This window comes from Tarenaya hassleriana, unplaced genomic scaffold, assembly GCF_000463585.1.
Source record: "Tarenaya hassleriana unplaced genomic scaffold, ASM46358v1 Cleome27, whole genome shotgun sequence".
Taxonomy (NCBI): Eukaryota; Viridiplantae; Streptophyta; class Magnoliopsida; order Brassicales; family Cleomaceae; genus Tarenaya; species Tarenaya hassleriana.
In genome coordinates this window covers 194,576-209,103 of record NW_010965946.1, presented here as the reverse complement: position 1 = coordinate 209,103, position 14,528 = coordinate 194,576, and the positions used below count along the sequence as shown (strand labels likewise).

The window sequence follows — 14,528 nt, the reverse complement described above, 5'->3', positions numbered from 1 at the left end:
TTTATTTATTGAAAAACATAATCACTCGTCACACATTGTCTGAATATTGACATGCACATACGGCGCAGACTTCAGCACTTATTCAATGAGAAATCCAAACATCCTTCGGTTATTACAAAGTACCACACCGAATCTTATGGACTATACACACATCTTACACACAATCTTTAGCGCATATGTTTATCCACGTGACAACATATATGCATACATATATACGCATTCTTCAGGGGCAGTTAGGGTTTTTGCCAGGACCACCGTAGTAGAAGTGAGTGGCCCATGATGTACCTGAGCCTCCGATGCGGACGTTGTAGCACTTAGGCGTCGGGGCGAGGGCTCCAAGTGATGGTGGAGGTCTAAGAGTGTTAGACCCATCAACTATCTGGAGGTTCCTGAAAAAGGCTGCCTTTCCGAAACCCTTCTTCTGGAAAGTGCCCACTTCCCATATCTGTGTTCGTGTGTCCACTAGACTGTGCGTTCACGATTTCACCTCCCCAGTCCACTCGGATCGCGCTATCTGTAACATCCCGTGATTTTAAAAAAATACGGAGTGGGGAAAGCACTCCTTAAAACACTCACCTGCTCCCTTTATATTACCCCACACTCTCTCTCTCATCCATTATGGTTTGATTTTCTTGCCCGTATTCTTTTTTTTTCCTCTTCGACTTATTCTTCCTCCCCTGCGCTGCTTATATCTTCTTCTATTTATTTCTCCTGCAACAAAAGCTTGCACTAGCTCCCTTTCATCAGCCCACCAATTCACTAGTCATTGGATATGAAACCAGAGGTAAGTTCTTCCTCTATATGCTCTTCCATGTGCATCAAATATTGATGGATTGCCGCTGTTTTGAATTCCCAATATTTTGTTAGTGGCCAAAGAGGATTATGGTTCGTAGGAATCCATATGTCGGAAAGAAACAACCCTAGATAATAAATTAAACTCTCAAAGTCAAAACTTACTGTTCAGTAGATAAAAAGTCTTGTGTTGTAGTCACCGTATAACTGTTGATAGACCTGTATATATGCATATACAGAAGGCAAAAGAAGAAAGAATGTAAGTAGACGAACCGAGACAAGAGAGATATATCAGCCGAATCAGAATAAGACCTGCCAACCAGCTTCTATGGTATTGAGATCAGAACCACTTCCGGAGACAACCCATGTCTGGGCCAAGCTGAACTCATTAGATTGTTGGACAAAGGGTTTCCATACATTGATGAAGGATTTCGAACCGTAAACCCTGTTGTTCAATGCTTGCGTTACTCCATACTAAATCAGCACCAAAAAAGAAAAAAAAATCAAATGAGGATTAAGTAATATGACTGCAAATATATTCAAATGCATATATATGAATATACCTCATGGACGGATGCACCTAAATCACTTGAGACAACTTGTTGGATGGTTTTATAACTCTTTTTCCCGAAACTCTCGAGGGAAGTTGATCTTAAGAGATCTTCTTCTTTTGTTCTTCTCATCGGAACTGTGTTTTCTGGGCATTCTCCGTACATGTGCCATAGTTGACGTATACCCTTCGGCTTTCCTTCGGCCTCTTCTGCAAGACCGCCTTCGGGTTCGGAACTCGGCCTCATCTAATTCACAAAAAAAACAATTATAAACATATTGGGAGAAACCAGCCAAAGGGAGAAACCGATTTGAATCTCTTAGAAAACCTGGATGATGTGGTTCCTCAGCAAAGAATGGTCAAACGCCGGCTGGTTGGTAATAGGGACACAATCTATTATATCTCCATCTGGACTCTGTCCATATATATAAACATCTCGAAGAAAAAATGTTAGCGTCAACGGTTTCAAGCCTTATGCTAGGTTTCACATAGTGGAATACATTATTGTAAGGACCTGGATGGATTTAACAGCAGGCTTATTAAGTTGCTGCAAGCGTCTAAGTATTTCAGCCTCATGGAAATCGGAAATTTCAGTTTCTTGGGCAGAAGTTGTGATAATGGCGGCGGTGACTACCATAACCATTAAAATGGTCTGCTTAAGGTGAGAAGCCATTATCAAATCGAAGAACTCAACCCAAACTTCCTTTGATATTTCCTCACTAACTCTCTTGAAAAACAATTAGCAAGGTTAATGCTGAATTTATAGGCATAGAGTGCGCTTGATTATGCCCAAATGTTGATGACGTTCTTGGGGGAAACAATCGAAAGGTGGACTTTGGTATTACCATTGTGTTTTCTTTTTTATTGTCCTGTTGGCCTGGTGAAGTACACGTAACATTTTGAGGAATTATAGACAAAAAAAAACATAAATAAAGTCTAAATGGTTGATACAAAAGTCAAAATCCCAACAAAAAAAAGAACAAAGTTAAATGGAATTTTTTAAAGCAACCTTTGAAAAAACGATGTAGAATTTCCAATATATATATATATATATATGTAGAAAGAAATTCTAAATCCAAGTAATTAATTTTTCTCTAAAAAGTAATATAAATATTCAATCATTGTGTTTGACAGATTAGTATATAAAATCATTGGAACTTTTCTTTATTATTATATAGTTTTGTGGTGTTATTATTTATCATCCATGAAAGTTCGGCATCTATAAAAGCATGATCCAAACTCTCACATACATAGATCAATCAGTACGTAATATATATATATATATATATATATACATAGTTGAGTACAAAAATATTTTAAAAATACTCAGTTTAAGATTTGCAAGTATTTGCGTATGTCATGTATTTTGGAACCAGAAGGGGTTAAACCGTTAAGGTGAGAAGCATTATTAAAAAAATGTTTAAAAAATCCAAATGGGGCATGTATATGAGGAACTATTCAGTTATTAATGGCGTTTATTGGTTCAATGTGATTTCCTGTTTCCGGTTTAACTCTTTTGTAACTCGACGGTCGTCTTTGGTTTAATTTTAATTTCTATGTTTTGTGTTTGTTATTATGGTTTCCGAGAAATACTTAAACCATTATCTTATTCGATTCGATATCCAACAATTTAATTGATTATGCATATGGACCAACAATCAATCTAATTAAACCAGTTTCATATAATTTAATTAATCTTGTCATGGACGTTATACTATTATAACGTAAATGGTGTGACTTAATTAAAAATACAAACATCTTGATAAAAAAATATATATGAACATGCGAATCCATATTAATTGACGCCGGACCAAATGCTATAAATTAAATTAATCCAATTAAACAAGTTATATGTATACTCAAACTTATCATATACCCTATGTTATTTAATATATTATACGATATTAACACTCCATCATTATTGAACCTGCGGCCTTCTTTACAAAGGATTATAAGCAATCAATATTCAAACGAGTTTTCTCCATGTCACAAATCTGTCCACGTGGCATCCACATCATCAGGGCTAAAATAGATAATTTATATAATCGGTAATTATTAAAATGTCATCGTGAATAAAAGAACAAAATCGTTACACGTAGGGTTTTTTTACATATAATTTTGTAGAAGATTGGCGGAGAAGGGAACAAATAAAATAACCTCTTCGGAGAGAGTTTTTCCACACCTCAGCTTGGTTCGGTTCGCAGAGAGGATAAAAAAAAAATTATATATTTTTTTTATTTGTATATTTTCTGTATTTTTTACTTGTTTAAAAATTTTGTTATTTCTTACTTCTTATTATTATTTTTGCAATTTATTATTTACTTCTTTTTTATTATTTCCAATTTATTATTTATTTTTATTATTATTTTATTTGATGTGGTAAAAAACTATCACATGAAGTTGACGTAAAAAATCCGGCCAATCACATCAGCATTGTTCACAGAAAAATGTTGCTTAGTTAACGAGGTTATATTTTTATATGAATTTGAGAAAATAATATAAGTTGGTGAATTTTTCTAAACGATAAAAAAATATATTTTTTTTACTTACTAAAAATGCTTCTCCACGTATCTTTTTCCATATGTAATCATATGATCACATTGGTCATAACGTTCAATTTATGGCGATGACACCAAATTACGATGGTCACACCTTATATATCATACTAATCATTTAATAAAATCATCATAAGTTTATCGCTATGAATAATGTGATCATCATGTTACCATAGTATCATTCTGATCACATGATCACATTTGAAAAAGTGTATATGTAAAAATAATTTTAACAAAAAGAGAGTATTTTGGATATTCTCTTTGATAGTTTTTATATTTCGTGCGAAAAACAGTCTATTTGAAATTGTTATGTATAAATATACTGTTAATAGTTATTTTGTATTATTTAGCTAAATTTTCTTGGTTTCTATTTCCTCCCGTAAAAATAGGTAAATGTTTTTCTAACAATCTTAAAACATAGATTTTTTAAATAAATCTATTTCTACTTATAAAATTCTGTGTTTTAGGATATTATTTAGCACCCTGAAAGTTATTTCGTGTCTATAAAAAAATCCAAACAATCGCAGAAAATGATCAATTTATATGTTAAATTACATATATAATTAGTCCCAAAATCTTTAAAAACACTCGTATTAGGAATCACAAATATTTGGATATTTGAATCGAAATGGGTGAGAAGGCGACAAAGTCATTGTCGTTATTTAAAAATGTTAAAAATTGGAAAAACAAATGTTTAAATTAATGTTATATATATGTATAGAATAGCAAATCAAATCGATGAAGTCAACTTAAATAACTCAACAGATGAAACGCGAATGCAAAAGTCCGTCCCGACCCGAGTTCGAGTTTCTAGTTATGGAGAGAAGTGTATATTCTAATCATATGATTTGATCCGACTCCAAAATTAGTTTGGATCTCGATACATGACATCCGATTACTACAAAAAATCAAATTGATGAATGAGATATTTTCCTCGGCGACTATTTTCCCCGGGACCTGGTCCTTGATTAAAAATAGATGGTGTAATTTTTTTTTGTGAAAGAGTACAAATTCGTGAATTTATCTTAATTGACTATGGACCAACCAAACGTTATAATTAATCCAATTTACCCAGTTTTATATATTTAATCGTGTCATGGGCAGTATATTATTTAGTATATTTCATTATCCTAACACTTCATCATGAATTATTGAGCTTAATGAAAGTAAACGGTGTAATTAAACCCTATTAAAATGTAAACATGTGGGTGAAGATGGTATAAACATATACTGAACCAAAACGGCATAAGAGTTATCATAAACCAGTTTGATATGCATTTAAACTTGTCGCATGGACGTTATATTTTCAAGGAATATTAACGAAAATATCCACAATTAAATCTATTCATATAGTTGGACAAAAAATCCGATGAACTTCCGGATTATAAAAAATTCCAAATTAACCGTTCATAAAATAATGTATTCAGTCTAACAAAATATTAGGTAAAATTGTAAATTTACTGTTATGTTAACATTATGATTTTAATATCAGGTAAATATATATAAAATGAAGTTATTCCTGTGCATATAAGCATACATGCATCTAAGTTTATTTACAGTCACCCAAAATTTTTTAGTTTTTTTATTCCTTACAAAACACACCCGTTTCTGATCAATGCATATCTTATCAACCAATATATTACATTCCTTTTCTCTCTCTCTCTCTCTCTCTCTCTCTATATATATATATATATATATTAAACTAAACTTTTTATCTTTAGATAATATTTTTCTAAAATTCACAAATTTGGGTTTTGAGTGAATTGTTATTATACTACATTATAAGAACACTCTATCATCAATTATTCAGCTTAATTAACGTAAAGGGTGCAATTTAAAATCTAAACGTTTTGGAGAAAGCAATATAAACCCACGAATCTAAACAAATTGACGCTAGACCAAATGCAATATAAATTAATCCAATTAAACGGATTAAATAAAGTTAATTAATCTTTACCTGGACGGTAACTATAGTAATGACTATTGTCGCTCCATCCCGGAAAAAAGGAATAATCACATATAAATACCTGAATTTTTACAAAATTTCCAAATCAATACCTGAACTATAAAATTCTGAAATCAATATCTGAATTTTTTAAAATTTCCATATAAATACCTAAACTTTTTAAAAATTTCTAAATACAACAATTTTCGTTGACGGCGTTAATTGATCGAGTCATGAGATTCCACTATAAATTAAACGGCGTTAATGGAAAATTATTGTATTTGAAAGTTTTTTAAAAAATTTGGGTATTTATATGAAAGTTTTAAAAGATTTAGGTATTGGTTTGAGAGTTTTATAGTTTAGGTATTTATTTAGGAATTTTATAAAAGTTCGGGTATATATAAATAGATTACCACCGGAAAAAAATATATTTTTTTTAATTCAATTACAGATTATCTGTCTACGTGGCACGGCTCTATCGGTTGATATGAGTACACGAATCAAAAAGCCTATCTAAAAGTAGAATGAACAAATACCAAGTTTTATATTATTGTCCACGAGACAAAAATAGAGGTTTTGGCTATATTTTTGGTGTTTAGTTTCTTCGAAATCCGATCCTTATGATTCCACTATATTTTATCGCAAAATCTTATTTACCTCAGCAAAATGAGCACTAGGAGATAGAGTTGGGAGTTTCGGTTCAATTTCGTTGAATCGAGCAATACGAAATCGAAAATACAGTATTTTTTCGAATCGAAACTGTGATATCTATGACTCGTATCCCGCAATACAAGGTACATCATATGGACGATTAAAATAAAAAACATAATTCTAAAACTTTGTGAAAATTTAAAACTTTTCTTTTTCAAAGTTAGCGCAAGGAAAACATTCATATATATGTATATGATACCTTATTCTAGTTGTAATTATACATAGACGAACGACAGCGATAACATTACTACAAACCATATAAAAGTTTACCACCGATATAACATAAAACCGTTTTCCCAAAAGCATAAATGTATCATAGTAAATAATTATACATGATCGGTCAACATGTTGCCCAGGTCTCCGGTGTCCGTTCCGCGACTACTACTGCTACCGATCTGAAACGTTGCGTAACAACGTCCTAAGCTAATTACTTAGAGAGTGAACTCGGGCGTATAACCCAGAGTTCTAGCTCTCATGGAATCAGGGAAAACATGGTTGTGCTATGCACGTGGGAAGTGTTGGGATTTAGGCTACGGATTCCTAGCATGCGATCATATCGATCTAGGGTTTGGTTTACTAGGTTTCATGCAGCGGAAGGATAATCTAAACCTAGTCAAACGTCACACGCAACCAAAATCATCCGTAAAACCCCGACAGATCGTGTATATCACCGTAGGAATCGAATACTTACCTCTTTCCTGAAGATCTGAAAGTAGCAATCGATCCAGGGCCTGTTTTAATCACCAAGAGCTGAAAGTACAACTCCTCTACACGTATCCACACCGACGGGAAGGATTCCAAACGCTTTTGGAACTGATCTGCTAGGATCTGTGAAGTGAATAGGGTTTCAAAGACTTGGGATCGAATCCCGGGAACTAGAACCTCAAAAGAAACGATTTTCTTGTGTTCTAGATCTGTCTTAGGGTTCTGAAAGTTGAGTTCTTCCCTTAGGACGGCGTCCAACCCCTCTTTATAAGTTAGAAACCCTAATCCTTGTGAAAAGAGACTTTTTCCGAGTATTGACTCGGTCCGAGTCAGAACTCTGACTCGGTCGAGTCAGAACGAATCAGCCCAAGCCCATTGTCAACTCTTGACTCGACCCATTGAGTATTGACTCTGTCACACTTTCTTGGCTTCGACTCGCATGGAACTGACTCGGTCCGAGTCAAGTACTGACTCGGTCCGAGTCAGAAGGCTGAAAACGTCCCGACACTCTGATTTGATCCGAAAACGGTTTTTCCGACCAAATCCAAGTCTTCCTTTCTGAAACTTCACATATAAGTCCATCCCTAATGGTGTGTGACCCTATAGGCCCATTCGCAGTGGACGTAGCCTCGAGAACCATTTCCGATCTACAAGTCATGGTTAGCCTCTAGCAAGACGCCATGACCACCCACGTTGAATTGAGTTAGAGGTGATCTAACCAAGGCAATAACAGCTCGAGTTCTGATCCTTTATCTCACGATATCATATGTTGAACAAGGGCATGGTTTGAGCCACCCTTCAAGTTCAACCGCTTTCTCGTCTTGGCAAATCGACTAATAAAATAGATGCAACTTCATCTATAGCGTGGCCACGCATTTTCATAGTCCGACTTCCACGAGAGGGCCCAGCGATATCTCTCCTGTTAAGGAGGTGACAAGTCCCATATTGCATGTCTACTATCTCCATATGATTCGTGAACGTATCTGATCAACGCCGTTATAATCATCCGGTTAAAGACGACGTTTGACGCAGTCAAGACACGCCACTCCTCACATCAGATACTCTAGACATCTCAGGTCTGAGGATCCAAGAACGAACCGCTGTATGAGATTCAAGTCATGACTCTGTCCATGTGACAATCTCATGCGGGTCAACCAGTCACTCATTCATAACGAGTACCCATGATTGTGATATGCATCCAATGCATCGATCACACCTCATGCTAGTCTTAATTCATCATTGTTCCCACAATGATAACTGACCAGGGTGTTTAGAATCATTCTATAATGATTCAAGGATACCGAAATATAACAAACATGCCAATCATATAACGGGGATGTAATGCATTCATAAATCAATGAACCAATACAAAGTCAAAATTTCATATCACGGATCATCCTAGAGCATTACAACCAACAGGAAGTATATGACTACACATGAGGCGTGTAGAGTGACGAATTACATCCTGTGACTTATTGCACGGACTTGATTGTGATTGGTGATATGATTTATGTGATTCTCATGGAATCAGGGAAAACAATATATATATACTGATAATCTAAAAGACATTAATTGAATCATAGAATCATATAAATCATATCACCAATCACAATCAAGTCTGTGCAATAAGTCACATGATGTAATTCGTCACTCTACATGCCTCATGTGTAGTCATATAATTCTCATGTGCATAGCACAACCATCTCTCTCCTCGTAATCCATCCCTGTCACAATCAATCGGATATGAAATAATAGTATTTTTCTCTACCCAAACACATCACCCCACCCTAGCATCGATGTCATCTCTCGATACTAGGTGTGTCGCCTCGTTCAGGTATTGATGTCATCTCTCAGTACCGGAGTTCACCAGACGTCAGCTCCAACCGATGCCATTGACTATAACGGGAGAGCTAATCGTTGTAACTCTCCCTCATTGACCATCCGTCGTAGAAATACTTGTCAGGTTCGTGCCCGAACCTGGCAGAGTAAGTCTGTATCTATTCGGGAGACCTCAATCTACCCAAACCTCAGGTATGTATATGCTTTATCCTCAGGAGGATCGCTCCATCCCAGAATCCACTCCGTCGCTAGCGAAAACGTTAGCGCAGTTACAAAGAACTATATTTTTCTCGTCATGCAATAATACCGACTACAATCAGGCCATGTACACAAATCATCGGGGTGTATGTGACAATCTAGGATATCATAGGAGGGCGGAGAGTGATCACCGGTGCTAGAGACATGGACAAGGAGCGGTTCCTAACGAGTTTCTGGGTAGGGGTGCAGGGATGAATCGAATGCACCAGAATGAGAGAGATCCGAGGACTGTGTAGATATGTGACTACATAGTCAAATATAACTTAAAAGAATTAATTGAGCTACTCATAGTGATAACACATATTTTGTGTGATGTTTTGATATAAGATGTCTACCGTATTTCACTCGGTTTACATATTTGTAGGCATTTTAGGGCATATTTGGCTTCGATATTGGATGGTTGTGTTCTTTGGTGTTCAGATAGGTTTTCAGATATAAAAAGAGCAAAAGGAGTGGAAAACATGGACTACGGAACATCACGGACATCGGAGCAAGAAGTTACAGGCGAATTCGTCAAGTCAGTCAAAACTGATCAGAAACATGAACCGATCGTTTTGGAGTTTATGAAACGATCGGTTCAGCTCCGCAGAATTGGAAAATTGATCAGAAAGTGGAAAGATCGGTTTGGTTTGGCCCGAAACGATCGGTTCGACCCCCAGATTCGGGAATACTTCCAATTTTACCCAAAACGAAGGGTAATAAAGGGGGAAAGCATCCTAGGTCGAATGAATTCACACTTTACACAGAAAATAGACCTAGAGCACACCAAAAGGGGGAGATTATCAAGAGGCAAGAGATCGGAGTAGAAGACGGAGATTACGAAGCCGGGAAATCGACTAAGCATTCTTCCTTTCTTCTATTTTACGATGTTTTGTATTATTGATATGAACCCTGTCGTTTCGATGTTTAGCGAGTAGTTCCCTTGCTGTGGGTTAGGGATTTGTTATGTAGGGATCTTTGGTTTTTAATTCCAGACTATGTAGTATTATTTATTTGATTCAGTTTATTGAGTTGTTCTTAATGCGTTTGATCTTGTTGGCCACATGATTTAATGAACTTAGGGTTTTAATTCGCATAGACATATGAGATTCTAACCTGGAAATAACTCGGTAAATGGAACAGGTATTGCATCGAGAGATGAATATTTGCCTAGGGATTATGATAGCGTTCGGTCATGTATTCAGGGTTTAGACCATTGAATCGAGAGATTAGTAGGATAAAGCCTGGATAGTGAGGTTAGACTCGAGAGAGTTAATCTCTATTTTAGAGCTTGAATTCCCTGAATTGGATTTAGAAACCACATAATCTGCATCTTTAGAGAAGATCCTTGTATGTAAAGCAACCCTGAAACCTGCAGTGTTCATCATTCATAGTTACAACCGTTTTCATTGTTCGCTTTGCCACATTCTTCCACTCATATTATTTTCTCTGGACCTTGATTTGGATTTGGATTTAATTCAGTTGTTTACTTGTCCCTGTGTTCGACCCTAGCTACTACACAAGATCCGTATACTTGCGATATTTGTTGAGTCTAGGATATTATTATTTGATCGAATTTATACACCTAGATTTGCGACATCAAGTTTTTGGCGCCGTTGCCGGGGACAATTTAGGCAACAAGATTGGATCCTATCTGGTCTGGGTCTATTTTCTTTTTCTTTTTATTTTTTTCTTTTCTTCGTCTCCTTTCCTCTTTGTCTTCCTTTGTTTGTGCAGGTACATCCTTTTTAGGGCATGAATAGAGAATTGAGGATATGAGCAATTTCTTGGATGATTCATACCCCGACCCTTATGATTCGGGTTGGACGCATTACCCCAATCTCTCCTACGATTCATATGCTCTGCAGTGGGATTTCAACTATCAGCAGAACCAGGGATCCTATCAATTTCAAGAGTATCAGTCTATACCTTCGTATCATTACGATCAGGGCGATGGGAGATATTATCGTTTTGAAGGATCACCCCAGGAAGCATATACCCCTCCATCGTTTGCAACTAAGCAGGAGATAGATTTTGAGATAAAATCCTTACTTGTTCAGGCTTTGCAGGGACAAAAGGACCTCTCGAGCTATATGCAATCACTATACGAGTCTTAATCCAACATAACTGCTAAGATCGCCTCCCAGTGGAAAGAAACTTTTATGAACCAATCAGAAATGGACTCCAGGGAGTATCTTAACACCATATCGATGAAAGACGTGGAGCAATCTGAGTTAGAGCTACCACAGGTCACAAAAAGGGGTGAGTGTTCTAATGCTTATTTGGATTGTATGCCTGACTTTTTGACCGCAGATGAGCATTCAAGAACGAACTACAAAGAGACAGAACCGATATATGTGCCTCCACCGCCAAAACCACCAGCGGTTCCGTTCCCTTCACGCCTAAAGAAACACAAGGAAGACGCTCAGTTTGATCTACCATGTTCACAAAAGCGAAAATTCGAGGTGAAATCACATAAAGTTGAACTGGTTGTTTACTCGTCCGAGACCATTCCCATCTCGGGTCGAGCAGTCCCCCAAACTGATATTCAAGGAGATCCACCATCTCTTCCATCGGACTTCCATCCTGAGCCCCAATTACCACCACTCAATCTTCGGTCGATCGGTAAGGTAAATGAACAACTACATCACATCGATCGAAGCCATACCAAATCGGGTGAGTTTGTCCCATCTAATCTCATTCCACCTAAAACCATTACTCCACGAACCATTCCCCCTGAACCCCCTCCCACATGAGCAAGATGAGTCGAGCTAAGGACCTTAAACGAGCGCTTCCGGGAGGCAACCCGAGGTCAGGTTAGTCTTTTTCTTTCCTTTTTTTTTCTTTTTGCATCGGATATTGGTTTGTGTCTTTTATCACCAGGTTGAGTTCTAACGGGGAGCTATTGAAGAGACAAGGAAGCTAGCTATGCGATTGACGTAGGCAGACTTAAGTGCAAGTAAACGAACATCGCGAGCTAAGTATTCTTTTTCCTTTTTGATTTGCTTCTCTTTTGACTCGTCTTATTAGTTGCCTCTACTAGACGAGAATCGACACCGAGGATAGTGTCTAGCTCAAGTATGGGGGATGATTCGTCTAACGCCAAACCATATCTATTTAGAGTAGTGTTGTATGCATTTTTCCCTTTTTAGTTTCACTTTTTAGTTGCATGTGCATATAGGATGTTTTAGGATCATATAGTTTGTTATTAGGGTTATGCATTTACATATAGTATTTAGGACATATGAGATCACGTGCATAAAACCGTTTTGAGAATTGATGTGACGATCTATGGCATGAGAGAGTAGAAACGTCTTGAAAACATTGTGATCCGTTGAACATTGCTATATTTTGTTGAATTGATTGCTTGACCTTTAGGACTGTCTAGAATGGCTTGTGAGATAGAAATCGTTGGTTGGAACCCATGGGACCGATGTTGTCTAACCAAATAGAAAAGTTTCCATAAGAACCTTTCCATGTTTGATGAAATCGGTAAAGTCTATTATCAAATGCATTCTTCTTTCTTTATTTGTAGAAAAAGATGCTATATTTTGTTGAATTGATTGCTTGACCTTTAGGACTGTCTAGAATGGCTTGTGAGATAGAAATCGTTGGTTGGAACCCATGGGACCGATGTTGTCTAACCAAATAGAAAAGTTTCCATAAGAACCTTTCCATGTTTGATGAAATCGGTAAAGTCTATTATCAAATGCATTCTTCTTTCTTTATTTGTAGAAAAAGATAGTGAGCATCTCAACACTCCGCTGTCATTATCTCGTTAACGAAAATCGTTCGACGGCATGAGTGCATCAATTCGATGGTTCAGGTCTAAGTTGTGGGTCGGGTTATTTAATAAAAGAAATCGAAAAAAAAATGATTAGGAACCCTTCAACTTCAACGTCCTAGAAACCCGATATGCTAGCAAAAGAAAAAAAATTCTAGCTAGATGAAAGAAAAGAAAAAGAATGAAGAAAAAGAATGAATGCTGAAAGTGTAGACTAGATACGATTAGGTAGGATGGTGTAATAGGTTCGAGAAACATGCTTGATAGATGATTGACGTCCTTAGATTGGTTCTCGGTAGCGGTATAGATCCCATGGTTAGGAAAGACTATCCTTTACAGAGGGAGATCATAATAGACAGACTTGTTCATTGTTCACGGGGATCTAGATCGGATAGAGATTTCGCTCTCGATTATCATTTTGAGTTATGTCATTGTCTCGCTCTCCTTTCAGACCGTTTTTCACGGAGTATTTGCTCGAGGACGAGCAAAGGTTTACGTCTGGGGGAGTTTGATAACACATATTTTGTGTGATGTTTTGATATAAGATGTCTACCGTATTTCACTCGGTTTACATATTTGTAGGCATTTTACGGCATATTTGGCTTCGATATTGGATGTTTGTGCTCTATTTTAGAGCTTGAATTCCCTGAATTGGATCTAGAAACCACAGAATTTGCATCTTTAGAGAAGACCCTTAAATGTAAAGCAATCCCGAAACCTGCAGTGTTTATCATTCATAGTTACAACCGTTTTCATTGTTCGCTTTGCCACATTCTTCCACTCATTATTTTCTCTGGACTTTGATTTGGATTTGGATTTAATTCAATTGTTTACTTGTCCCCGTGTTCGACCTTAACTACTACACACGATCCGTATACTTGTTGGGTTTCCTGGGATCTCATGAGCGAATCTAATTCCTAAGAGATCGATTCTAGGGTTTGCGTAGCGGAAGTAAAACAAAAATTTTATAGAACCCTAGAACCATGCTGCTATTGAATCGTAGAAACGTTAGAAAGCTTATCTCAATCGATCCGGGGCCTGTATCAATCGAAGAACACGTCTGATCACGAAAGACAGGAAGAATACCTTGCCCTCTACACGTATCCATACTTCGGGATGGATTCCAACAGTTGGAACTTGTCTGCTAGGACCCGAATCTGCTATTCGATTTGTGCTTCAAGAAAAACGGACTTTGATCACACTCTCAACCTCTTGGATCTCACCAAAAGTCTGCAAGAAGTGTTCTAAAGTCGGCTCAACTTATTAGGGTTTTTAATCTCCTTCTTATAAGGTGATTTAACCCTAATTCGATTTAATTTCGGAAAAACTAAAGCCCGGAACGGACGGTCCAGAAATGCACGTGGACCGTCCGTTCTAGCACGTAGAACGGACGGGCTGGCCTTAGTGGGC

At 36.9% G+C, this 14,528-nt stretch overlaps 1 protein-coding gene across 1 annotated transcript; it reads right to left on the bottom strand.

Annotated features, from left to right (window-relative positions):
- Window positions 1-862: 862 nt before the first annotated feature.
- On the bottom strand, window positions 863-2,055 carry LOC104817129. Its single transcript, XM_010546205.2, has 5 exons — window positions 1,857-2,055; window positions 1,671-1,757; window positions 1,356-1,589; window positions 1,105-1,266; window positions 863-1,011 (listed from the first exon to the last, which is right to left on the bottom strand). The coding sequence occupies exons 1-5, from the start codon at window positions 2,013-2,015 to the stop codon at window positions 961-963; spliced, it is 693 nt and encodes a 230-aa protein (XP_010544507.1). The 5' UTR covers window positions 2,016-2,055; the 3' UTR covers window positions 863-960.
- Between the last annotated feature and the right edge of the window lie 12,473 nt (window positions 2,056-14,528).